This window comes from Barbus barbus, assembly GCF_936440315.1.
Source record: "Barbus barbus genome assembly, chromosome: 26".
Lineage (NCBI taxonomy): Eukaryota > Metazoa > Chordata > Actinopteri > Cypriniformes > Cyprinidae > Barbus > Barbus barbus.
The window spans coordinates 21,524,945-21,552,413 of NC_136754.1; the positions used below are offsets into that span (position 1 = coordinate 21,524,945).

The following is a 27,469-nucleotide window of genomic DNA, read 5'->3' on the forward strand; positions in this document are numbered from 1 at the left end:
TTTTTTTAAATTAACTCTCAACAGATTCATACAACTTTGGAATATTCAGGACATCTGCTCCAAAGATGTAGGAGGAGCAAATCAGTTTCTCATTTTTTTCTCCTAAACTGTCCACAGTGGTTTGATAATATTTAAGTCATATTTTCTGGCCACGGCAGATGTGGAAGTTAATCTTTGTGATCCTAATGTCTTTTTTTTGTTTTAGTTAAGAATTGCAGCTCTTTCATGGATGATGGCTTTGTGAAGTTCTCTGCCACAGCTTGTACTATAGTACCACTGCTGAACACAACTTATACTACATTGATTTACAAACTACAGAGTACAGACAACATTTTTCCCACTGTAGCCGTCACAAATGATATTAACTCCTATAATATATAAACAAAACAGTCTGGTGGTTTTCAAAAGGGTTCATAAATATAATTTTATCTAAAAATGTGTCAGAACCTTACATTCAAGAAATACTCTCTAAGAGGAACTTTAAACAATAAGTGTGAACATTTTTATTCTCAAAAGTGAATCTTAAGAAACCCCAAAAATAAGACTAATAAATAAAACATCACTGTACAGCATGTAGTTAGAAAATAGATGCATAAATGTAACTGTTTACAGAATACAAAATTAGAAGCAGGCACAAAAATTAACCAGTCATATCTTTGAAAAGTGGATGCTGCAGTGCCATAGAAGCAGTTATCCTTGATGCCGGGTTTAAATCTAAGAGTTTATCAAGGAGGTCATACACATCATCAGGCACTTTATCCCACCCCATCTCCTGCAGCTCAGCACGGCTTTTGAGAGAGCTCTTATGCTTCTTAACAGGACTCCCTGCATCCTGTTTTCCTTCTGCTGGGTTATGTGAGGCTTGAAACGCCGCAGGAAGTAAGCCGTCATCCCATGATCGCAAACCTCTTAGAGTCTCACAGAGGATCTTCAGCTCCAACCGAGGAAGCTCACGACTGCACACTATAGATTTACCTGCAGTCAAACATTCAAAATAATATTCAGTCAACTTAAGGTACAAGAATTAAGATGAGAATCAATGTACAACATGATCCAGAGACATCTGTACTCTTGAGCCTGTAGACAATGACTTACCGAACGTCTTAGCAGCCTCTATTGTCTCTCTAGATCCTCGAATGGTCATGATCTGAGTAAGAGCGATCAGATCATCACTGGCTTTGAAAAATGGATACCTCCCACTCAGCAGTGACAGCAATATGACACCTGCTGACCACATGTCAATAGCTGCAGAGAGATGTTGCTTCATTAGTCAGAATTTATTATTGTTATCTGTGAAAATAATATCCTTTGAAACATAAGCTAAACCGAATTGAACTGATTATGAAATGTACATCACACTTGAAAGTGCAGCCACATTTACTGTTGTTTGGTGAAATTTTAAGAAAAACTGGTCATTTCAAAAGTAAACCTCACAAATGAGAATTTTGTGTTCCCCATGCAGATTTGACTTTTGTTCAAGTTGGTCATGTGAACTTGCTGCTTTGACCAACAGAAAGTTACTTGGTTTGAAAAGTTACTTCTGCAAGCACGACGCTTAATGCATTGCTACACTATTGATAATGAACAATGCATCTTTTTAACCCATGAAATCGAAATCAAAGTTGATATCTTCTTGATATCTCTGTATTACAACCATGAAACATTACTTTGTCCAATCCTCAAATAATGACATTAGCACAGAATATTAACACACATTAACACATTTCTTGATTTGTGTCCAATTTTGATTTGTGTTTGAGTTTAGTTTTGACTTGATTTGTTTCAGTTCTGATTCACTTCATTACATTTATGTTGATTCAGTAATCACTTTTGGTAGCTTTACCTGTTCCCTGGTTAGGGCACTTAGTCAGGACCTCAGGAGCCCTAAAGCCTGGGGTACCAGCCCTCGGAGCCACCTGCTGTTTCCTGGGAAAAACAAGACGTTCTTCACTCACTGCACTATTAAATTAATGCTGTAAAGCCTGACATATGAAATAATCCATCCTGGGAAAACTACTACTAGACAAAATCTAAAAAATAATGTTTGCATTTTTTATTGTTGGGGCAAAACATAATGCAATGCAATACAATGATGAATGGGAGATGTACAAATAAGTGTACCTCAAAAGCCTGATGTATCATATTTGACACTCATATTTTTCCATGATTTTTCAAAAAATGAGGATAATCCAAAATGTATAGATAATCAAGTAAACTTAAAATTGCTTCAGTCCAATAAGTGTGCATCCTGAAATACTACATTTTAAGTGAAATGTAGTTATTCCAACATTTACTTGAAGGTGCCATAGAATGCATTGATACAATATTTTAAATTGTTCTCTGATATCTATATGGAAGGTATGTGGCTGAGGTAAGGGCAAAAATTCCCCAGAAACGGTTTTACATGTCCATTTACAACCCTAGGATTTGTTCCTAGAATGAAATGGTCTGTTATTACCTTATTTGGAAGGGTCATGAATAATAAGGTTGAGCTCTGCTCTGATTGGCTATTTCACAGTGCGGCTCATTGTTGAGCTCTGCTCTGATTGGCTGTTTCACAGTGCGGCTCATTTCAGTAGCTCACACAGCTGGAAGGAAACACGGGGAGGGAAATATATATATATATACTTTCTCCCGCAGTTATATCGTTCGGTAATTATACTGTAAATAAAATGTAAATCATTTGCCTCATCCATCCTCAATCATCTCGCTTTACTTTTTTTTATGTGGAAGATAAATCTTTTGTCCTGTAATGTAATGGGCTACCGCTAGCAAGAAACTAACCATGTCCCTTTAGTGACAAGTGTTGTGTTATTTTATTAGAACGCATTATTTGCTTTCCGTGCCTTTCTGAACACAGACACCAACCCATCCCTGCACAGCCTGGAACATAATATTTATTTCCATGATCTGCCATTTTCGCTGTTGCCCACGCTTGTTTCTTCACAATACCTGCAGAACTTCTGATGATTCGGCTGTGCAGGTTTAGCTGGCCTAGAACATGGGCGGGTATATGCAAATGTTGGGGGCGTAACTATTAAATATACCTATATACTTCAAACAAAAACGAACTGATATGACGTAATTTCGAACAAAATCAGGCTGAAACGAAGTTCGTTTTGGCAGTTCGATAAAGCTCACAAAAGTGAACTTTCTGGGGAGTTCGTTATGGCTTCTAAACACCTTTGAGCTACCATTGGTCCGTGGCGATTACGCAATCGGTGGGTGTGTTCTGGAGCACCACCTTCTTTGACGCGCAATTTTTTTTACCCCGGTTTGTTTCTCGCAGTGTTGCCAATTTAGCTATTTTGTAGCGACTTCCCCACCCCTTTTAAGACTTTTTTTCCCTAAAGTTTAGGGACAAATATAGCTACTTCTGGGACAAACCTTATCTAAGTTCTCATCTTGCCCACTGATCTCTATTCATCTTTATATAGATCAGTGAATTTGGCATTATGATGTCATCTAGTGACATTTAGCAACCAGTTTTAGCTACTTTCAATTGAAAGCAGTTGGCAACACTGGTTTCTCATTCAACAAATGTCAGGCAGGAGAACAACATCTCCAAGTCACTAGCAACATAAATACACTGTGTCGAATAGCTGAGCTGCCACAAATATATCCACACCTGTACGATTGCTCGCAGAGAGACTTTAAAGATTCAGAGAAAGCATTTAATTCCTAGAAAGAAATTGCAACGAAGCTTGGTGTCGACGACCTGGAGTTATGCAAAAACCGACAGAGATGCAAGTTTTCCAAAGCCATGAAAAGAATGAAGTGAAAGAGTAAAGATATAAGGTAGTACCAAATACATGCGTTTCAAATAAATGTTATTTAGAAATATAATATTTGTTGTTCTTTCAATAAGCGAAAAAAACATACAATAAAAACCTGTTTTTATGAAATCATGACAACACATTAAATATGAAAATGTGTAATAATTTATCCAGTTTAATAAAAGACCTATTAAACTGTCTAATGTTCGAAAACAGTATACCACCGCTCAGCCTTTTTAAAGTTTGTTTTGCCCCCAAACGAAGAACGAAAACGAACTTTGTTTGAAGTATATCGGTGCCTTTAGTGGTCCCGACTGTAACATCACAGTCAGTGTTATGTTCTGATTCACCGATTTTTCAGTGGTCTTTTGCATTCACGTGATTTACATGGAGGAAACAATGGTGTTTGAGGCTCACGGTATGTCATTTCCATGTACAGAACTGTTATTATTCAACTATGCCAAGGTAAATACAGTTTTCCATTCTAAAGCACCTTTAAAAAGCAAAAATCAGTAAAGATTGCACAGCTAAGACCTAAAAGTGTGCCTAAATTATGTAAAATTGTACCCAGCTAAAAGTGTACCACGTCCTGAAGGTTTTTACAATTATACTAAAATGACTTTTAATTGCTAATTTCTAGGCCTAAGAATTTGCATATCAATTAAGATTAAATAGGCCTTATAAAAATCTGTAACTATATGACTTGATTAAAAGCATGTACCTGGACATGCAGATGTTGCAGATGCGGTCAGTCATGTAGCAGTTGCAGGTGAGACTCGGGCTGACGGCAGGGGGTGTGGGTTTTTGACTCTCAATTGGGGCTTTCTGTCTCTGATTCAGTGGTGTTCTCACTGGTACTGAACAGTACTTTGAAGAAACAATCTTGCGTGGAATTAATTCCTCACGTTTTGGTTTTGAAAGCAGTCCCTGAAACACAATTTGACAGGTGAAGAGCTTATAGTTATTCAGAAGGTGTCAGATGCAACCAGTGTGAAAATAGATGCTAACCTCAACTTTGTCAGTGCCAGGTTTATGAGAGTTTGTGCCATTTACGTTTTTCTCCCCAAATACAGACCGTGGTGCATTATCAAGTTCCAACAGTTCCTTTGAGAGGAAGGACATAAGTTTTGACATAAGTTTCCCAAAATATAAAAATATAAGTATGTAAACTTGGAAGTACTCCCCTAATTTGACTCAACCATCATCATATTAAAAACTTAATTTATTTAACAAAGAAACCAGTGCAGACACCTTGCTGTGTTTAATGCGTGAAGCTGGGAATGGTCTTTTAGCAGGTGCTTTAGTGCTGGACTGGAGAGCAGTGTTTCTGGTGTTGGGTGGTAAAGGCACAAGTTTCTGTTTCCCAAGTGATTCCTCCACCATCTTAGATGACCCGCCACCTTTATGAGCTTTTGATTTCACCACCTTCAGCAGTTCTATCTGTGTATCAGGAGTGCCCTGTGCTAGGCCAAAATCCACTAGAGCATACCTGAGGAAAGTGAGAGATGGGAATCAGCATGACTCAGTTTACTTGGATCTATTCATGTGGTCATCAACCTTTTTGATTCCAAGGCCCCCCTTGGTCCGACACAATATTCAAATGCCCTCCTATCCTCCTAAACTGACCATGTAACATTGTTATTGTACCATTTCGATTCCAACCCCTCCACCCCAAAATTTCAAAATTAAATAGACTATTATGTATAAATGTCTATAAATCAAAAACATTGACCCTTTAAAAAAAAAAAACCATAGTAAACATTCCATATGGATCGATGAATCCAAGTAGGCAACAGAAATTTCAGGTTTCAATAAAAATAATCGGTGTTTTATAGATGAACAAATATCTAATGGATTTGAAACAGCATAAGCATGAGAAAAAAATATTCTATTAGGAAAGCACAATATTCAGCACCAAACTGGTTGTGTCAATATTAAAAGTAATTTCCCCCACTTTTACGTAACGATTACTTTTGCTATAATCTAACACTAATTTAGCAGGTTAATCAATTGCTGCCATTATCATAAATAAGCAAGAAACTGTGGTGATTACATGTGTTTCAGGAAGAGACTACACTAGAACCACAGAGACATGAACATCAGATACATACTCCCTCTTTTGTCGATTGAACAGGAAATTAGTTGGTTTGATGTCTCTGTGGATGATGCCAAACTTGTGAATGTGTCTCAAGGCTTTGAGCAGGTGGAAGATGTAATGCCTCACATCCTCAAAACTCAAGGTGCCAACACTATCCTAAAAGGAATTAAGACTTTTGGGTAAAATCTTGGGTACTGGGTAAGCAATTCATGGTTCATATCATTATTTGGGGTAAAACCGCGGACACTTACCACAAAGGTTTGATGCTCCATGTATGGCATGACAATGACCACGTGATGCTCTTTCCTGAAGCAGTATGTGACTCCCATCACATTTTCTTTCCCTCTGTGGAGGGAAATATAATAGATAAATCCTCTACTGTAACTCTGAAACCCAAGACTGTTCCTCACAAGGTATCTACGCCAGAAATATGAAAAAATTTCAAAATATTTTCATCACTCACCCAGCAACAGTCAGGCACTGAAGTTCAGCGGCTATACGCACAGGGTGACTAGTAGGGATCAGGTGTTTCAATGCAAACATCCTTCTCGACCCATCAGTCATCTGTGCCTCTGCCAAATACACTGAGCTGAAAGTACCTGTAATAACAATAAAGGTTCATGAGGGTTCGCTAATCAGCAGATAAAAAACAAAGCGTGATTTCAGTGCATTTAAAGATATCCCATCATACACTATTTAAGCAGCAAGAAATATAAATGGCAAGCAAACCTTCTCCAATTTGATCTGTTATACGAAAAATTCGAGACAGCTGCGGCAGAACTTCATACAGGTATGCAATGTCTGTCTCAATATCCCCTAAACAAAACAGAATCAGGTAGGTTTAATTAATTTGAAAAATAGTCATAGTCACTAAAAAACAATTCCCTTGAGAAAAAGAAGTATAACTATACTGAATGCAATGTTTGTTAAAGGGATAGTTCACCCAAAAATGAAAACGGTGTCATCATTTATTCACCCTCAAGTAGTTCCAAACCTGTAAGAATTTATTTTTTCTGCTGAACACAAAGGAAGATATTTTGAAGAAAGTTTGTAACCAGGCTGTTTTGGGGCATCGTTGACTTCCATAGTCGGAAAAAAATATGGAAGTCTATGGAAGTCAATGGTGCCCCAGAACTGCTCTGTTTCCCACATTCTTCAGAATATCTTCCTTTGTGTTCAGCAGAACAAAGACATTCATACAGGTTTGGAACTACTTGAGGGTGAGTAAATGATGACACAATTTTCATTTTTGGGTGAACTATCCCTTTAATTCCAATTAAATGAGAATGTATTAGATAAAGCATACTGCTGAATGTACTGACAAGCATTTTAGGAAACCTAAATTCTACTTTAATGTTACTGCATTCATATACATTTTTATGTTAATGCATTTATATAAATTTTTAAGTAAATCTTAAATCTCAAATAACACATTACAGTTCAAATTATAATCAAGTACTTAACAAAAATACACATGAAGCTGTGTATTTCTTTAAGGCACAAGAAAAGATTATTATGATTGATATTTGTATGATTACATGCACTTCTTTCTCACAAGGGTCTCACTCACTGGGAATTCTGTGTTGACTCCTGCCCTTTTCAACACTTTGTTGAGTGCTCCTCTGGACAGTCTGAGCTGCTTCCATTTAATCCCACAAAAAACCAACAGCTATAACAATGTGGGGAAACTGTTGGATGACATTAAGTAGTATTATTACTCATTTACAGCTTAACTGGGATATTACTAGTTTAACTGTAACGTTACCCAAACAAGGCCAACAAACACAAACACACACTAATAATAATAATAGTAAAAGAACAAACAAACAAAAAAACCTTAATATACCTTTTAAGGTCGTAAGTTACTGCGGTAATGAACATATTATAGCTTAAGTTACCTGTTTTTGTTTTGTTTTTTTGCTTTCACCGAGTTTATGAGAAACACTGTCCCGGCAGACAAACGGTCACCGCGTAGTTCACAAGTTACCTTACGGGCTTATTTTGATATTAAACACTAAATGCGTCAAACACGTAAATTTCTAAAAGAAACAGCGAATATTTTCATATACACAAACTTCGGACTTGCTTGTGAGATGCCTCTCTTCCCGACGACTTCCAAGTCCCGCGCTAAAGCACGACGCAGATCACGTGACCAGTGCTACGCCATTTGATCCAAGAATGCAGTTTCACCAACTCAGTTTACCTTTAACAAAGTTAAATTATCATATACAACTATAGCTGATATGAATTCAACGATGGCTGACATTTAATACGGAAGTTTTTTTCTCTAAAAAAAATTATAAATCGACTGCCCAAATACAATTCTCAAAATAACAGTTCAAATGATGAAGACAATGTAAAATGCAGTTTAATTTCCCCATTTGATGAAACAGTAACGTGTTTTTTTGTTGTTGTTGTTGTAGTTTTTTTATCATTTCAAACAACTTAATTAGAATTTATTATCGAGCTATTAAAAAGGCGTTTCACTTATTGCTAAAATGTTGAAAGATATATATTACACATTTTGTATTATTTAGTGTATTAGTAGTTTGAAGACTGAATTGTTTTTATTTTGTTTTTACATTGGCCTTTTGTCCAACTTTAATAGGGCTTTTATATTGAAAGATCTTTATCTTGCAGAGGCCGCGCCTCTTCCGGTGTGACGTCGAATTCAGTTTACTGTTGTGTTTTTATTGCTGCAGTACAGTTACATTTATTGATGCACAATGCAGTAAGTGACAAATTAACTGTAACTAGAGCTGCTGTAAGTAAACTATCGTTCATATCAGGTTTTTAATCATGGATAAATTTGTAGTTCGGTTACCAAAGGCAGACAGGGTGAATCAGGAACCAAAACAAGAGAGGAATTACAAGCAAGCAACCTTAGAGTCTCTGCGGGTAAGTCGTTGGTTATTTTACCCTGGCCATCATTTTTCACCAGGTGTGGTTTTATTCATGTAGTCATTTGTATTTGTTCCAGAGAGTGGTCGTGATTGAAGACATTGAAAGGTAACTTACAGGTCAATCCTTGAACTGCCTGGCCAGCCTAAAGAAAATATGATAGAAGCCTTGAAGGAGCTGGATAAGAAAATGCCTTCCAGAGAAGTGCTGAAGACTACTAGAATCGGTAAGAGTTTATTGTTCTTTTTTCCTCCCAGATGTTCTTGTTATATCCCTTTATTTCTCAATCTAAGATATTGTGACATTTGAAACATGGATATTAGTCAGTTGCTAACATCTGCCACTGAATTAGACGTAAGGTGTGATATCCCCAAAAATCATTTCCCTAAAAAAATTAAAATGAAGAAAAAATGTCACATTCTAACAAATACTATTTAAAGTTTCTCATTGGTTTCAATGCAGGACACACAGTTAACAACCTACGCAAACACTCAGAGGATCCTGAAATCAAGTCACTAGCGGGGGAGGTGTATAAACACTGGAGGACCTTCATTGAGGAACATGCAAATAAACCTACTATAGAAGTTCGCTGTGACAAACAGACAGAAGGTTTAAGGAGCAATGCAAAGAAACTGCTGTCGGAAGCCACAGGGCTGAAGGTACTGATTCTAACTGGTCATTACAATTCCTTAATGACCTATGCTTTCAGTTATTGCTATATAAAGAATTGGCTCCAAGGTTGAATACCTCTGCTCCCAACCACTAGAATGTAGAAATAACTGAGCTGTACCTTCTAATTTCAATCCAAAAAAAGTATTTTTGTCTTGTTTTCCAGTTCATTTTACGAGAGACGCAAAATGACACAACGCAAAATCTTCTTTTCTGAATAATTGGTAAAAAGGAAATGAGTTAATAATGAAAACAAGAACAAATCTGTCAATTGCCAACTATTGCTTAATTAAAAATCTGAAATTGTATTACCTCAAATTAAGGTCTTTCTGAGACAGATATTTGTTTGTTTTAATCGTAAATTTACTTCATTTTGATCAAATTCTCATAAAACTTTAGTTTTAGATTTTAGCGCTTTATACATTTGCACTTCAAAACAAGACAAAAATACTTAAGGAACAACACATTTTAGCAATGCGATCAGTAGCTGTTATTTCCACTGTATATATTCTAGTGGTTGGGAGCAGAGCTATTTAAACCTTAAGCTATCTCTTTATGTAAAAATAATTAAAAAGTAATCGAGATCTGAAGCGAGTTGTATTTGAAGTGTTGCTAATGCAACTCATTGTGCGCTTCCTAGAAATAAACATTTAAAGAACATATTGACGTATTGTGTTCACTTTAAATTATTCCCTAAGAAAATCTTAAATGTACATTTATAAATGCTTCAGGAACCCCATATGAAATATTATCATGACACAGTTGTACTTTAAATTCTTATTGTATATAGATAATTATTTTCCTAATGTTCCAGGTGGAGCATGGACTGGTGGAGAACATAGAGAGAGAAGTGTTTCACCAAAGCTCTCGACTTGTTAGTGGAGCATACAGAAGGACTGTGAGGGCTCTTGTCTTTGCACTGAAAAATAGGCCTGACTTGAGAGTGCAGGTCAAGGATGGCAAACTACCAATTAATACATTTGTAAGCAGTCACAAAAAGAAACTGAAGAAACTCAAATAGGGGACGTCAAGAAAACATTTTTTAACTCTTTTTAACTTTCAGTTTTGTTCTTAAATACAACATTTGACTTTCATTTATATTGGATTTGTCAGTATGTTCTTTCCAAAACAGTACAAAAATAGAGATGTATCAAGTCCTTTTATATGCATTGCGTGGCACACCTATAGAAGCACCAACCACACAATAGCAATTAACATGAGGATCACAGCGAGAACACAGATGCTGATGAAGAGGATGTCACTGGTCTCATGAGGTTCACTTTCTTCATCGACATTCTGCTTGTTTGATTCCTTGGCCAGACGGGCCAGTTCATCGAGCCGGTTACGCTCCTCAACTGAGATGATCTTGACCATGGCCACCTTCCTCTGGGCATCACATTGCACCTCATACTCCTGAATATTCTGCTGCGGTCCATCAGAGTAGTCAATATAAAGTGAGTTCACCAGCATGGTGATGTTTTGACGTTTCTGCAGAAGATCACAAGATATGGGGCAACATTAATTTAAATTTGAACAAAACCATATTAAATCTAGTCTTTAAGCTGATGTAAGATATATCAGATATTTGCCAACATCAGCCACTGAATTAGACCTAAATCTAAGACTGTCACTTAAAAAGGTGTGGGGTAGTAGAGGTGTTTTAAATGTGGTATCCCAAGAAATCACTGCATGAGTGTCTCTTTGTCTTCCATACCTGTCCAGCAGTTCCACAGTTGACAAAACGGGCTAGAATTTTGTAGGATGTTTCTGTCAGCTGGGCCGAACAGGATGGATTCCCAAGATAAATGTTTTCACGGTCCAGCTGGGGCAAAGCCTCTCTGGAGATCTGAATCTGAAACTCAGTTCGGGTGCAGCTTACATTGACTGGCACCACTGCGAGACAACAAAACAATAACTATTCAGGTCGAGTTCAATGTGGTGTTTACAATAATTATGTGAAGAATGTAACAATTCTTTTAGTACTTTTGAGGAATATTTTGTGGAATGAATGCAATTCTCTTTTGCCAAACAATGTGATTGTTTTAAATAATAAATACTTTTGAAATGAATCTTATGAAAGGTGTTCACACAGACTTTTAATTACTTTTCACTGGTGTTAGTAATTGACTTTAAATGACTTTATAAGAGTCATTAATGTAATAATGCAATTATTGGCCTTAAAGCTATACTAAATTTTATTTTTGCTAAATACACTTTTAAATAAATACTCATATTTCAGAGCTGTCACAACATTTTTGTGGGAAACGGCATACATGCATTATTCGCCCATGTGCCTACTCCTAGTGCCTAATGATGGTCTAATGTCATTTACTTTAGAAGAGTGAATTCAAACTATGTTAAGTGAGCACTCACCTCCTATATAGGAGGCTGTGAATCCCTTGAAGGCATAGTTCCGGTCAGTGTTGAGAACAACCAATAGTTTATTTCCCTTAGAGGTCAAAGATGGAGGCTGTTCACTGCCACACCACTGACCCAACAGAGTGTCTGTCTCGCTGTCCCCATCGTACAAAGACACAGAGTCATAGTCGCACATGCCGGTCAGGCTGTTTCGATCCTCAAGCTCCAGAAAGGGGAAAAATAGCTTAATCCTGTAGCCAGCTGCTAAAGTGATTGTCCAGTGACAGTTGATGTTGTTGGGGTAGATGTTTGGGTAGTGAGGGCTAGTAAAGTTCCCGCTGATATTTTTGAGAATTTGCTGGCACTCTCCTTTAAAAACAGGAATATCAAGGAATATGTATTTGAAATGTTATTTTATTGTGATAATATCTTGTTTGAAAACTTGTCTCACCTGAGTAGTAGTAGGCTTTAAAACCTCTCCCGCCAATATTAAAGTCAGATTTGAAGACCACAAGCAGATGGTTTGATGTGGTGACGGTGTTGGGAGGTCTCTCATTACCACAGTAATTGCCCAGGTGACGGTGTTTAACAGAGGGGCCATCAAAGAGAGCCACATAGTCGAAATTGCACCCCTCATTGTTTTCCATCTGGAAGTCGAGAAACACCAGGCTCACTACACTCTGATTGGACACATGTACAGTCCAGGAGCAATCGGCATTGTTGTTGTACTCTAGTGGATAACCTGGGCTTGAGATGACCCCAGATAGACCAGTCAAAACCCCACCACACGTATCTGATTTTGAGAAAGGAACAAATTAAGTGGACTATAAATTTATTTTTATTTTTACATTAGTTGTAATAATAATAATAAAAAAAGATCTGTCATCTAGCATGCTGTCATTAACCTCAAAAAATAAATTAAATTTATTTCTTAGTTTGTACTTATAGTTTGAACTTAAAACAAAAAGAAATTCTATGGGGCAAGGCATTCTGGAGGCATTAAAAGCCGAAATGTGCAGCTCATATATTGTATACAGTGCTACAGACATCATTTCTGTCAATTGATTTACTGACTTTAACCCTTAACCCATTCAGGGAATTTTTACCTGGAAAAGATTACTAAAATTGAAGAAAAAAAAAAATATATATTTTTTTTATATGTTAAGCAAATTTGGGTAATACATAATTTTTAAATCTAAGTTTTAAGTCTAACATTTTTAAGAATTTGTAGAACTTTTAAAGAGATTTGGAAAGGTAAAGTAAAATTAATGTAGAGTAATATTTATGTTGTTTTGATGTAGAAAAAGATGTAAGTTTCATTAATTTGGACTGTTTTGAGCAGTCTTGAGTTATATGCTCAAATTAATTTAGTAATTTAATCCACCGATTTCAATATATTTCACTATAAAATAGGAATATGTGGAATATTCCTATTTTATAGGAATATAAAATTATTTTTTTAATGAGGGTTAGCTGGTCATGACAGTTGAAAGACTGGATATATCAAGGTTAGTAAGCAATTTCATCACACTAGACTTATGTTAACAAATAATGTTGAAGTTTTGTGGCTATACTACTGAAACAAGGTGTATTTTAACATTGATCCGTGTGCAATGCTTGCCCCTAGACTTTAATTGTAAAAGGACTGCAGTAAACACAATATTTGCTTATTTTTACAAACTGAAGGAAAAGTGGTAATTATTGTCTGTTGTAATCAACTGCATATTAATTGATATTGCACCTGGAATCTTCAGTTGCACTCCTCACCTTTCCTATAGCCAACCGAGAAACCCTTGCGTGCAACATGACGGTCTGAATGGAAGATGATGGACATGACGTTCCAGGATGAGCTGAACTGAGGAGGAGACACATCTCCACAGAATTTCCCCAAAAGGTTGCCTTCATCCTCTGAGATGCCGTTGTATATCTTGATGTAGTCATAAGCACAGTCTGTATGGTATTCCAGCTCGAAGTGATGGAAGGTTAACAGTACGGAGGAGCCTTCAGAGACCACTATCAACCAGGTGCATTCAGTATTATAAGGGTAGAGGCCTGGAAAATTAGGGCTTGACACATTGCCACTGCTTGCAGAGAGGATTCCTCCACATTTAACACCTATAAACATATTATACTGTAAAAAATGCTATGGTAACTTCCCTTATAATCTATAATGAAAAACTATAATAGATCTAATTGGACATTTCATGTAATTTTACCCTGAAATACTGCTAAATTTACAATTTTGGAAGTGAAAAGGAACGAGTCATCTTATTACTTTGACACTTCACTTTTGATGTTTTTTATTTTAAATCATCAAAATAAGCTATGTTTCTTTTTAGTTTTATGCTTATCAGTTATGTATAGGGTCTTATGATTCATTGATTCATCAGGTATAAAACTAATTTTATTATTTCAGTAGGTTAATATTACTTGAGTTCATTCAATATGTTGATACCATACTTTCATGGTATAGTTCTGGCAACCACAGATGCTTTTTTAGCACAAATATTTACAGTAGATTTTTTTCATAACAGTGTACAGTTGAATACATTTTTATCCAAAGCATCATACAAAATACATTGTATTCAAGATCTACACTTTATAAGTATGCATTTCCTACTGAATATACTTGTGTTTAAGCTCAGAAATGCACAGGCATTAAAAACTATCACAGAATCATCAAATTTAGGAAGCTGCCATACAAACTTACAGAAGAACTGAGGTGTTTACAACGAAACAACATTCATAAGGTGTACACTTTCACCCATGAGTCAGGAAGCCATCGTACCTTTCTTGGAGGTGACTTTTCCAGCAATGAACAAAACATGAATGAAGACAGTCATCCTTAAAAACATGTTTCTTTTAGTAGATAGTGTTTAAGATCTTCTGCACATACTGTCCTGCAGGGTTCACAGAGCAGAAGTAATAATAAAGCTCCTCATTCTGTGGCCTCTCATTCTGGGGCAATTGGATAGGTGGTCCACTCTTTGGCTGTCTGACTAAATTTTAATGAGGACTATCAAATGCACGCAGGTGGCTTGTCAATACACTGTTTGGAGAGAAAGGCATGAAAAGTTAATGAGTGTATCGTGCACATGGAACAAGTGGTGTGTTTTAAGTTGATAAGAGGAAGAGACACACGGATGACCACATGTAAGTATGTAACGCTGCTGATGTTTTAAAGTTTAGACGAGTTGTGAAGTTTAGACACAAACATTATTACATATCCACAATTCAGCAAATTGTGCAATTCATTACATTTTTTTAAAGGAGGGTAAAACATTTTTTGTCATTGAAACCAAGAAGCTGATATACACAAACAAATGAACAAATCTGCATCGTTGATCTTTTTGATCTTTCATTAAAAAAATCACAAAAATTCTAACTTTTCTTTGAAGTAAAACAATTGAAAATGGGCAGAAAATCTCATTATGAAATAAATGTTTTCTCCAATGTATGTTGGTCACAATTATTGGCGCCCCTAGAAATTCTTATGAGTAAAATATCTCAGAAGTATATTCTCATTCATATTTACATTTTTAGCACACCAGGGTGACTAAGAGCATGAAACTGTCCAGCCATGAATTCTTGTTCCACAGGATTATAAATATGAGGATCACAAAGGCCAAATTCACAAAATAGAAAGTGGAAAGTCTTCAAAAAGAGCTAAAGCATTGAAAATCCCCATTTCCACCATCAGGGCAGTAATTAAGAGGTTAAAGATGTTACAAATCTGTCGTCCTAATGCACGGTGAGGAGGAGAGTTTGAGTGGACAAAGACGCTCCAAGGATCACAGCTGAAGAATTGCAGAGATTAGTTGAGTCTTGGGGCCTGTTTTTCTGCCGGAGGTCCTGGACAGGTCCTGGATCTTGTTCAGATGCAAGGCATCATGGATTCTATCAAATATCAACAGATAAAAAATCTAAACCTGACTGCCTCTGTTAGAAAACTTATAATGGGCCGTGGTTAGATCTTCAATCGGGACAATAATCCAAAACAAACATCAAAATCAACACAAAAAAGACTGAGCACAAAATGAAGCTTTTGCCATGGCCGTCCCAGTCCTCTGACCTGAACCCTACAGAAAATGAGTGGGGTGAACCGAAGAGAAGAAGCACCAACATGGAGCTGTGAATCTGAAGGATCTGGAGAGATTCTGTGGTGTCTGATCTCTTAACCTCATCAGGCATTATAGGAGAAAACTCAGAGCTGTTATTTTGGGAAAAGGATGTTGCAATATTTGGGTGCCAATAATTGTGGCCAACATGAACTAGAGAAAGCATTTATTTCACAATGAGAATTTCGTGAATGAAAGATCAAAAGGATAAACAATGCACATTTATTTTCACAGCTGCTTTTGCTCATATTTACCATAGTTGCCAATATTAGTATATAATATAATATAATACAGCAATAAAACAAATCTTCAAAGCAGACTTTTTTTGCACAGTGTATGATTTAAAATGGCAAGGAAATTGTACTTTATTATTATGTTATATTATAGCATATTTTACATTATATTATATTTAACCAACAAGTCATGTTCATTTACATTAACACAAGTAATATTTGTATTTATTAAATAGAACATGAAGGAAAATTTACAGCTCATTAAGTCAAACTGATACATATAAGAATTATTTGTAATTTATTTGCAACTTTATGATTTGAAATGATCTCTTTTACTCCCCCACCACCCCACCCCCTTCATTACGGTGCCCTTGGGTGTGAGGAATATTTAGGCCCCTAACTGAGCACCATTTAAATGTATCCTTTATGAACTAATTCTGTAATGGCTACTTCCACCAGAATATGGTGGCGTGTCACAAAGCTCAAATAATCTGAAACTGGTTTCTTGAAAATGACAATAAGTTACACAAATGGCCTCCACAGTCACCAGATCTCAATTCAGTAGAGCATGTTTGGGATGTGGTGAAATGAGAGATTTGCCTCATGGAAGTGCACAAAGAATTACAGCAGTTCAGAGGGCAAAAGAGGGTACTAGTACTAGCAAGGTGTACAAAGTGGCCAGTTAGTGCATATTGCCTCGAGTTTATGCAGTAACAGGCAATGATCGCTAGAAGGCAGTGATGCGTGATATTCGTTCACTGTTTCCGACCAGAAGAAGACAGATTCCTCACGTGACGTCGCACAATCATGGCCGCCTCCTGAGTGCAACGAAGAACATCATTTGATATTGTTTTACATAGACTAGTATGTTAATTTCAGACACCTTTCATGCATGCTAGTAAAAATGTTTAAAGCAACAATGCAAAGAATCAGCACGTCGGCTCCAAAAATAACTCAAAACTGTTATTCAAAAGACTGTCATCGTGTCCTCACTATGATCCCTCATGGACGTCGCTGCTTATCTACCAGCTCTTGCTTATATGGGAAGATTCTTCCGAGAAAAAAACCCCGAGTGGTCCATGAAATAGCCGGACTGGAGCCGATCACTTATGCCGACAGGATGCACTTCGTCCCTGGACTGGCAAAGCCGAAGTTTCCTCCCTGGGAACGTGGATGGAAAGAACCGTATCACTATCAGTCCCCTAAACTAGAAGATATGCCTCTGTATAAAGATAAACCATGTTACATATTCAATCAGAGGACCAATGTGCTGGAAGGTAGTTATAGTGTTTCTGTGCATATATATATATATATATATATATATATATATATGTATATATATATATATGTACATGTGTGTGTGTTGTGTATGTATTATTTAATTTTCTACATAAAATAATGTACTGTGTATGTGCTTAAACTTTGGTTTGATATGTGTGTAACAGCAGATAATGTGTGATTGTGATTTGTGTGTAGGCGTTCGACAAGCACTCTGGCTCAGTAAGTCAGTCCTCATTAAAGGGTTACCTGATCAAATTCTCACCCTTGCTGAAGATCCAGCCAATCAGATTGAGAATCAAGATGAGAGAGTACAGAACAGCATTAAAAATTCCAGACTGTGGGACACCACAGAACACCGGCCACCCAGAGAAAGGTTCTGGTGGGTACCCTGACTGTATTACTGATCTCACTTCCATAGTCTAGAAACAAGACTTGCCTTACAAAATGGCTTTGTCTCAAACATCATTCCTTAATTAGAAATTGATCTTCATTAATGAAGTAATGACATGTTAATAAAATAACTGGAAAGGCTATCATGACACCAGTGACTTTAAAAAAAACTAGAACACATATGTGCTAGCGATCTGACTTTTGTATATTTTTGTATTAAACTCGTGAGCTTGTTCAGAGTTTTCAGAGTTGATCATTTGATTTTTGTTGTTGTTGTTGAGCCTGTGTTTTTCTGAAGCCCAACAATGTTTTGTGCTTTACATTATTACATACTGCAAACTATTTCATACCTTAAAAACCATCCTTCCTTAAATGAATTGGTTGAAACAAAAAAGAAATTCTGTCGCTTCCTTGCCCTCATGTCATTACAAACCTGTATGACTTTCATTCTTCTGTAGAACATAAAATATATTTTTAATATTCTCTAAAATATGATAAAAGCTCAAATGTGCTTGTTTAATGCATGAGAGGTTTGGCCTTGTGCGTCAAGCAAGCACGTAACATTACAAGTTAGAAAGACAAACGCAGCAGTACTTTTGTGCTGTTAACAAACATAAGATGCTAGAAACTGAACAGCAAACCTCGCAAGTTTGACTTTTGCCTTTTGTCTTCTATAAAAAAAAATTGTTCAGCTAGACAGGAAATTTGAACATGCTCAATATGTAAACAACCACAGTTTCCTTTTTGTGGGTGATCTTGCAGTTGGTGGTGCTGTTTCTGGTAAAGTGTTTTCTGTTATTGATGAAAGTTTTTAAAATAATGTGTGTTCATCTTTCAGTGATAGTTATGTTTAACAACATTATGTAGATGGTCATCCATATATCACCAATGTACCCTGTTAATTACACTGGAAGCAGTGATAACTATAAACATGCCATACAGTGTGCGGTTCATGCAGTTCACTTCATATTTTCACCATAAACAGACTCACAGTTGAATGAAGCGTGCACGCCAGCTACTGTCCCCTCTCACCCAGCACTTCATAATTGGCTCAACAGCTTTAATATGGAAGGTGGCATTTGGCCCGGGCTGTGTCGCTCTGATGGTGTTTTGAATTTAATGACGGTCATTAAACACAGGCCAGTCTGCATCCCCAGCAGGCATCGGCTCTGTAAAGCCTTTATTAATTAATACTGCTCCTGGGTGGTCTGCCATTCACAAGAGCCTCTTTGATATCTCTCATCTCTCCGGTTCAAATCTGCCCTTTGGTGGCTGTTTTATCTCCCAACTACTGCTGGCCTTTAACATTTTCCTTCTCACAAAAACCCGTCACACCACGAGCATGAAAAGGCCATATTGACATTGACACGCAAAGACATGACACTTGGGAACATGCGTTTGGTGAATTGGAAATGTTCATATCCTGTTTTGTATGAACCATCAAATAGTTAATAAAACGAGTTTTATGTGTATTTTCTTTTTCTCTATAGTCCCTCGCTCTTAAACAGACTGCTTCACCTGTGTGGAGGCCTGCAGGCCACTCATCCTGAGCTGGCCAAGAGGATTCTTGCTGAGAAATACAGTTTAGCAGCGACCTGGAGGAGAGGTGGGTGTATAGTGTGTGGGTTTATATTGGGCAACAGTCTGAGACCAGATTTATACTGGCTACAAAACTCTCTTTATTTGTAGATATTATAAACAAATACTGTTTCTGTATATACACACAGAAAAGTTTGAGATTGTATGCTCACCAAGGCTGAATTTATTTGATCAAAAATACATTGAAAACATTAAGAAAGTGAAATAAATATTTTCTATTTGAATATTTTAAATGTGATATATTCCCGTGATGGCAAAGTTGAATTTCAGTATTATTACTCCAGTCTTCAGTGTCACATGACGCTTCTGAAATCATTCAGAAACTTATTATTATGGTTGAAACTGTATAGCTTAATATTTTTGTGAAAACAGTGATTTCAGAATAGAAATAGAAACAGCATTTATATTTTTATTATTGACAAAGCTGTATTTAGATCAAAAATGCATTATTTAACCACTTCTGTTAAATAACATGCAAAATCCATCTGTTCCCAGGAGAGGATGTGTTTCAGGTCAGAGGTCAGAATGGGTTGCTGTTGAACTCCATGACCCCTTTACCAGTGGTGGCTGGACAGGAGCAGATCCAGAGCACTGCTGATCAGGCTCTGGAGACCTTCTACCCCATTGCGCCCACCATTGACCTTCAGAACACACATGTTTACCAGGAGAAGAATGACACAGGTCAGCCACTGGCAAATTCCTGAAAAACAACAACTGAAAGTCATTTCTTACAGTGGTCAATCAGTCGGTGTTTTTTAAATCAAAGTGACTTTTAGCATGTTTAATTTGAAATCATTTTCACATTATGACAAAAAGAAATATTAGCGGTTAATTAATTGCTTGCTTCCCTTTCGACAGGATTCAGAGAGGACTATCCTTACCCTCATGCCCACACTCTCTTCCTGATGGAGATGGGAAATACCCCAAAACTCCTTCCTGAACAGCTCCGTGCTAAAATGGTTATGTTCACCTTTGGAAATGCGCTGGCTCGAGCACAAGCCTTGTATGGGGTAAGATCCTTGTATCTTTAAAACATTGATTACAACTATTGATAAGGGCTTGGCAACATGATGTACACTGCTGTTCAAACGTTTTGGGACCATAAGAGTTTTCTCTCCTTTTTGTTTTTTTTGTTAAGAAATTAATATTTTTATTCAGCAAGGATGCATTAGAATGATCAAATGTGACAGTAAATATATATTTTTTTTTAAAAACTGGAAAAAAAACTGGTTTCAAATGAATGCAGTTCTTTCAAATTTTCTATTTATCAAAGAATCCTGAAAAAAAACCCTATCATGGTTTCAACAAAAATATTAAATAACATTTTTACTTGGTCTTAAACAAGGCTGTATATACTTCTAATTGTTGTGCATCAGTTCAAACTGTTTAAATGTTTTTAACATCAGTAAAAAAAAAAAATCAAAAAATCTCCAAATGGTATTCTTTTAGTGCAAAATGTATGTGGGTAAATAAGTGGTGTTTGTTACTGTGTTTTCCTATATTGGCACATATAAATAAACATGATTCTAAATCATTCTTCTGTATTAATTTAGTAAAAAAACAGTGTGGAAGACATGTCTTAAATATTTACTTTGTAGTTTGTCATTAGTTTGTCAGTAATGATATAAAGCATAAAAGTAGTTTGCCGATGTTCTCTCGTCTTTCTGCAGAAGGAGCCCAGTGTCCTGGAGAAGCCCATCGTGGTGCAGAGCGTGGCCACTAATGGCCGCCTCTTCCAGTTTGTGGTGTTTCAGCTCAACACGACTGACCTGCAGTCTGACAGTGGAGTGAAGAATCTGGCATGGGTGGACGAGGACCAACCTCTCTATGAGTTTGCCAAGGTCAAGCCTCTTATCAAGAAGAAAGTGGTGCAGGTAAAGAGTTTATTCGAATAAATTAACTTTGACTATAAAGATTTCAATTGTTCTTTGAAAGTAATTAATAATTTTATTTATGTTTATAGTGCATTAAATTGATTGTTACATTAATAATGTTACCCAAAAAAATCTATTTTAAATAAATGCTGCAAATTGTGAAATTACAAACAAACAAACAGTTGTGCTTTTTTTTTTTTTTTCATTGATAATAATAAGTGTTTCTTGAGAACCAGATCATATTATAATTATTTATGGAAGGATCATGTGACATTAAAGACTGGAATAATGGCTGCTAAACATTCAGCTTTAAATAAATAAATAATAGCTAATAGCTTTAATAAATAAATAATAGCTTTAAAGAAATAAATTATTCTTTAAAATACTTTAAAATGTAATATTACATCAATTTTAATCAAGTAAATTCAGCCTAGGTAAGCATAAGACTTCAGTCAAAAATATTTTGAAAAATCAGTAGTATGTGGCCTATCCAAAATCAAAATGTAACTTTATTTAATGGCAGGGTTCTTAAATTTGGTTGTTGATATTAAATATGGTTAATGTAGGCATTTGCATTTGTTTTTGACTATCTCAGACAAATTGTGCTGTGCAGAAAGCCACTGTTTATTTTGGAAACTGCTTACAAGGAGACGTTACTTGCTTAGAGAGTGCTGAGCAATACTTGGAATTCCATGCTCAACAAATAAGAATTCCAGTAACTGAGTTGTGATATATAATAAGGTGGTGTCAAGTTTTGTCATTGTTGTTGGTTTGTCGACTGATCATGTCATGCTCTTCATTATAGGTCCCTGCTGGTTTGTCAGGATATCAGCCTAACACCTTCAAGAAGTTCCTGGCACTCTACTTACATGGAGCTGTGTGAACAAACCAAAGCACCTTTGCCAGAATTATGCTAGAGTTATTTCAGTATGTTAAACTCCCACAATTGAAAAAATAAATAAGAACTGTGAATAAAATGTTGGCAGTTGAGACTAAACATGACTGTTCATTTTCACGCTTTACATGTTACCCTTGGGAGATATTATCAGGAGACATGGTGTTAGCTTTCACTGTTATGTTGATGATACTCTATATTTCTTCACGGCCTGATGACACCAAATTGAGAAACTAACAGAATGCATAGTCGATATAAAAAACTGGATGACGTGTAACTTACTGCTAAATTCTGAAAAAACAGAGGTGTTAATTATCAGACCTAAAAATCCCACATGTAATAACCTAGAAAACTAACACTTGACGGCTGCTCTGTCAGTTCTTCTTCATCAGTTAGGAACCTAGGTGTGCTGTTTGATAGCAATCTTTCATTCGAAAGCCATGTTTCTAGCATCTGTAAAACTGTGTTTTTCCATCTCAAAAACATATCTAAATTGACGTCAAATGCAGAAATACTAATTCATGCGTTTATGACCTCAAGGTTAGACTATTGTTATGCTTTACTGGGTGGTGGTTCTCCACGCTTCATCAACAAACTACAGCTGGTCCAAAATGCAGCAGCTAAGAAGTGTGACCATATTAGCCCGGTTCTGTCAACTGGCTCCCTATCAAACATCGTATAGATTTTAAAATCTTGTTAATTACTTATAAAGCCCTGAATGGCTTAGCTCCTCAGTACTTGAGCTCTTATCACATTATAGTCCTCCACGTCCGCTGTGTTCTGAAAACTCTGGCCATTTGATAATACCTAGAATATCAAAATCCACTGTGGGCAGCAGATCCCTTTCCTATTTAGCACCCAAACTCTGGAACAATCTACCTAATACTGTTCGGGAGGCAGACACACTCTGCCAGTTTAAATCTAGATTAAAGACACATTTCTTTAACCTGGTTTACACATAACACACTAATACACTTCTATTATTCAAATCCGTTAAAGGATTGTTAGGCTGCATTAATTAGATCAACCGGAACCGGGAACATTCCTCATAACACACAATGTACTCGTTACATTGTAAGAAGAATGCCATCTACGCTAATACTTTCTTATTCTGTTTCTCAGTCCGTGTCCGGATCAGATGGTGGATCGGTGCCGGGAGATGATGTATGTGGCCCTGATCGTCGGCGGAGGCTGGACCCCTGGTTGAGCCCCGGAGACATATCCCCAGTGAAGACCTCGACTAAAAATACAATAAAACTAAAAATAAAACAAAATAACTAAAAATATAATAAAATACCTAACTACATAATACTATTATTGTTAGAAATTGCAAAAATATAAAAATAGAAATATAATACATTTAAAATTTTAATTAAAACAATAATTAAACAATAATATCCTGGCCAGAGGAGAACTGGCCCCCTGACTGAGCCTGGTTTCTCCCAAGGTTTTTTTTTTTCTCCATTCTGTCACAGAGGGAGTTTTGGTTCCTTTCAGCTGTCGCCTCTGGCTTGCTCAGTTGGGGACACTTAATTTCTAGTGATTATCGTTAATTTGATTTCACATCTTAAACTAAACTGAGCTAGACAATGACATCATTGAATTCAATAATGAAATGCCTTTAACTGAAAATTGAGTGTTTAATCTTATTATTATACATTACTGACACTCTATCCTCCAATTTGATACTGTTAAGTGCTTTGACACAATCTGTATTGTTAAAAGCGCTATATAAATAAAGGTGACTTGACTTGAATGTCTCAACTAATATTGAAAGAAACATGTATCATACATATTTACTTGCAGAAGAGATGAGACTTGAAATAGTTGTATAAACAAAAAATAATTTAATCATAAAAATTACACAAGTCATTTCACTGTGTATTCCAAGGAACATAATACATACAGTAAAGGCTAAACAACATGATGTAACAGGTCAAGTAAGGCAGTACAATATTAAGACAGACTAGGGAAGAGAAACTTAAAATATATAAACTCCGCAAAAAAAGAAATCACCCCTTTCTCAGCATACAATATTTTAAAGATAATTTTACAAAAATCCAATTTTTTGCAAAGGGTTTAAGCTGTTTTTCAAGCTTGTTCAGTGAACAGAGAGATGGGAAGGACAGCTAATCGTCCTCACAGCGGCTAACCACGTGTCCCCCCAGATGCTCAGGAACTTGCAAATAACTTTGTTTGGTGGTCACACAAGAATTTTTACTTTTGATATAGACACCCCCTTTATTCAGGGACTCAGTATTCTGTTTCTGTTCACCACATCTGTGAAACTTGTTCAGTTTGTTTCAGCTGTTGAATTTGTTAATACAAATATTTACACATCTCCAAAAATTTGAAGGAAATAAAAGCAGTTGAATGTGAGAGGGTATTCTTTCTTGGCTAAGTTTAGTTTAAAAAAAGTATTTTGGGTGTTTGCGGCACATTTTTAACTGTGACTAAAGACAAACAGCAATGAGTCAAAACACAATACAACAGCACAAAGGAAAATGAAAACTAAGCCAGTGAGATAAGATGAAGTGTTGTTGTGTTTGACAAAACTCCCACCCAAAAACACTCTTAATTTAATGTCATCTGAAATTGGAAAACTGGAAAAATGTCAAAATGTCCCATATTAGGCTCATTAAAAGGCTTCAGCAGTAAAATCCATTGTTATAAAATATTATAACATTGAACCGAAGTAGTTTGCTAACAGTCCATTGTATTTCCCAAGTATGCGATGAAGGAAATGATAGCAGAATGATAGTTTTTTTTTTTTAGTCATTCGCATTGGTGCATATCAAATCCACTGTAGCCAAAGCTGTTCCTCGGGATTAACTTTTTAAAATATCAGAGATTAGATCCTACAAATACTCTAATGGAATGTTACACAAATGCTGCACATCTTTGTTGAAGAAGTACATAGTATTCTGCATTACATCCACAGTGTAAATGTTGTCATGGTTTTGAAATTTTGAGATCCACTTAAAAAGAAGCAAATTTATTGTTGTCGGTGTGTGTGGGCTTCTATGTTTAAAATATACGAAAATATTACAGTGGTTTAAAATGATGGAGCTGTCATCTCAGACAGGTCCTTCCTCTTATCTGTGCTGAAATGAGAAGCATCCACCTCATCCAGAGTTGCGGTAGGATTTGGTTCCTATGGATGTGTGAGGTTGGTCCTTGTTCTTTAAGACATGTGGTGTCTTGGTGCTGGAGCTCATCCTTCACACGCTCATTGTCATTGTCGGTGAGTACTGAAGGAAGAGATAAGTTAATTTATACAGGCCCCCCAAAATCCATCAAGTCATATGTTTGTGTGCTTGGCACTCACGCTTTCATTTTGGAAAGAGTGTAGGAAACTTCCACCTAGTTCACCGTCATCTCGTGGCGTTCCTGGCGGGTTACTCATGCTGCTTAGATTATTAGGAGAGTTCTGAGATTGTAAAGAAGAAACCCCCACCAAGATGTCAGTCAGCAGTATTCTTTAGTTTACAGATACTTCTATTAGATGAAACACTTTTGAGAATAAAATGTATAATTTTAGGCAACTAACATATCTGAAAGGCATCATTACTAAGATTAAGTAGGCCTAAATTATCTGTCGTGTTTTATCATTTATTGACAACTACAGTACACAAATATTTAACCTATAATTGATAAACTTATAACAAACTTCAAATCCATTATACAGAATTTCCACACCTTTTAACCAAAGCATTTCCAGGATAAAAAAAGAAAAAAAGAAAAAAAAATAAATATATATTATTATTATTATTTTTTTTTTTATAACTGCGATTGCATTCACAAAGAACAATTTCTCTTAATCAAACATTTTAGAACTGAGAAGAAAGATGTGCATTACCATTCAAATGTTTGGGGTCTTTAAGATTTCTGAAGTGTTTTTAAAAGACTGCATTTATTTGATCGAAAATACAGTTGAACTGTATAAATAATAACTTCATTAATTCCCTGATATTTCCAGGTTTTCTATGATAAATGGAAACACTTATTCTAATTGTAACAGTTGACTTTTTATCCATTATAAAGCTTATAATGAGCATGAATTTTTTAATTAAAATTATTTAGGTTTATATTCAGGTTTATACGGTGGCCGTGAGAGCTCAACGCGCTGCAACTTCAGAAAACACATGCAAATAGACAAAACACCAGCAAATCAAGAAAACATCTTCATCATTTTGACAACACATGCGCTGCAAATGAGAAACGCTGCAAATCCTCACAACACATGCAAATTGAGAAACGCTGCAAATGCTCACAACACATGCAAATTGAGAAACGCTGCAAATGCTCACAACACATGCAAATTGAGAAACGCTGCAAATCCTCACAACACATGCAAATTGAGAAACGCTGCAAATCCTCACAACACATGCAAATTGAGAAACGCTGCAAATCCTCACAAAAACGTGCTGCATGGACCACAATGGAAATGTTTCAAGGGGACCCAAAAAAAGTGACGGGCCAGCTGGGATTTGCTTATTGTGCAGTGGCTATTGGTTGAGTTGTTGGTGAACTGAAAGGTGAGTGTTTTTTTGTTGCTGTTGTTTATTTTAACACCCTGATTGCATGATTTCTTTGTCTTTTGGATATTATTAGATTAATAATGACAAATAACACGATTAACGTTATTATGTAAGATGGCTAACTTATCCTCAACTAAATATAATTTCAAGGTTAATGAAAATAAATTTGCAATGCTTCATTAATTGTTAAAACCAGGTCAAAATAATGTTTCTTAATTTGCATGTGTTGTGAGGATTTGCAGCGTTTCTCAATTTGCATGTGTTGTGAGCATTTGCAGCGTTTCTCAATTTGCATGTGTTGTGAGCATTTGCAGCGTTTCTCAATTTGCATGTGTTGTGACCATTTGCAGCGTTTATTAATTTGCATGTGTTGTGAGCATTTGCAGCGCATGTGTTGTCAAAATGATGAAGATGTTTTCTTGATTTGCTGGTGTTTTGTCTATTTGCATGTGTTTTCTGAAGTTGCAGCGCGTTGAGCTCTCTCGGCCACCGTAGGTTTAGGTTTAAAAAGTAAAAAAAAAGAAAATCTATACTCTAGATAAAATATCAGCATTTGATGTTTTGATATTTTAACAATCATTCGGATTCTAACTGCTAGTTTTCACACCATTTCAAAATAAATAATAGCTCTAAATAATAGGTTTAATAATACCTTTGGGAGTCCATCTATGTCACCCGAACCTGTGAGAAAAGTACAAATGAATCAACAATCATAATTTGCAGATCACATGATCAT

The 27,469-nt window shown here is 36.2% G+C and overlaps 4 protein-coding genes and 1 pseudogene across 9 annotated transcripts in view; 2 read left to right on the plus strand and 3 right to left on the minus strand.

The window, feature by feature from the left end:
• Window positions 1-8: 8 nt before the first annotated feature.
• LOC306846257 (cell division cycle 7-related protein kinase-like) lies at window positions 9-8,147 on the minus strand. 2 transcript variants are annotated; one of them, XM_079379498.1, is made up of 12 exons: window positions 7,773-8,147; window positions 7,445-7,562; window positions 6,604-6,690; window positions 6,338-6,473; window positions 6,126-6,219; window positions 5,888-6,030; window positions 5,028-5,265; window positions 4,785-4,880; window positions 4,498-4,703; window positions 1,844-1,926; window positions 1,096-1,245; window positions 9-975 (listed from the first exon to the last, which is right to left on the minus strand). In XM_079379498.1, exons 2-12 carry the CDS (start codon window positions 7,518-7,520, stop codon window positions 641-643), a joined length of 1,644 nt encoding a protein of 547 aa, XP_079235624.1. In that variant the 5' UTR covers window positions 7,521-7,562; window positions 7,773-8,147; the 3' UTR covers window positions 9-640. The 2 variants fall into 2 exon arrangements, with proteins under 2 accessions (XP_079235624.1, XP_079235625.1); XM_079379499.1 differs by lacking the exon at window positions 7,445-7,562 and having other exon boundaries at window positions 7,773-8,028.
• A 404-nt stretch (window positions 8,148-8,551) lies between these two features.
• LOC306845669 (transcription elongation factor A N-terminal and central domain-containing protein 2-like) lies at window positions 8,552-11,517 on the plus strand (annotated as a pseudogene). Its single transcript, XR_013786008.1, has 4 exons — window positions 8,552-8,772; window positions 8,855-9,001; window positions 9,238-9,434; window positions 10,259-11,517. The product of XR_013786008.1 is annotated as a transcription elongation factor A N-terminal and central domain-containing protein 2-like (transcript).
• cdcp2 (CUB domain containing protein 2) lies at window positions 10,627-14,645 on the minus strand (the record flags this gene model as incomplete). Its single annotated transcript, XM_079379933.1, has 6 exons — window positions 10,627-10,932; window positions 11,159-11,337; window positions 11,818-12,171; window positions 12,254-12,595; window positions 13,570-13,917; window positions 14,591-14,645. The coding sequence occupies 6 exons, from the start codon at window positions 14,643-14,645 to the stop codon at window positions 10,627-10,629; spliced, it is 1,584 nt and encodes a 527-aa protein (XP_079236059.1).
• Window positions 14,646-16,924: 2,279 nt separating this feature from the next.
• On the plus strand, window positions 16,925-22,291 carry mrpl37 (mitochondrial ribosomal protein L37). Its single transcript, XM_079379723.1, has 7 exons — window positions 16,925-17,430; window positions 17,630-17,813; window positions 19,315-19,430; window positions 19,919-20,104; window positions 20,282-20,433; window positions 21,094-21,297; window positions 22,103-22,291. Exons 1-7 carry the CDS (start codon window positions 17,046-17,048, stop codon window positions 22,178-22,180), a joined length of 1,305 nt encoding a protein of 434 aa, XP_079235849.1. The 5' UTR covers window positions 16,925-17,045; the 3' UTR covers window positions 22,181-22,291.
• A 1,726-nt stretch (window positions 22,292-24,017) lies between these two features.
• The window catches only part of ssbp3a (single stranded DNA binding protein 3a), a 41,628-nt gene continuing 38,176 nt past the window's right edge, over window positions 24,018-27,469 (minus strand). For all 4 annotated transcript variants that reach the window (XM_079379725.1, XM_079379724.1, XM_079379727.1 and 1 more), the window contains 3 exons: window positions 27,386-27,414; window positions 25,521-25,622; window positions 24,018-25,443 (listed from right to left, as the gene is read on the minus strand). In XM_079379725.1, coding sequence (XP_079235851.1) covers window positions 25,414-25,443; window positions 25,521-25,622; window positions 27,386-27,414 — 161 coding nt within the window. In that variant the 3' untranslated portion in view covers window positions 24,018-25,413. The remainder of the gene's footprint in view (window positions 25,444-25,520; window positions 25,623-27,385; window positions 27,415-27,469) is intronic.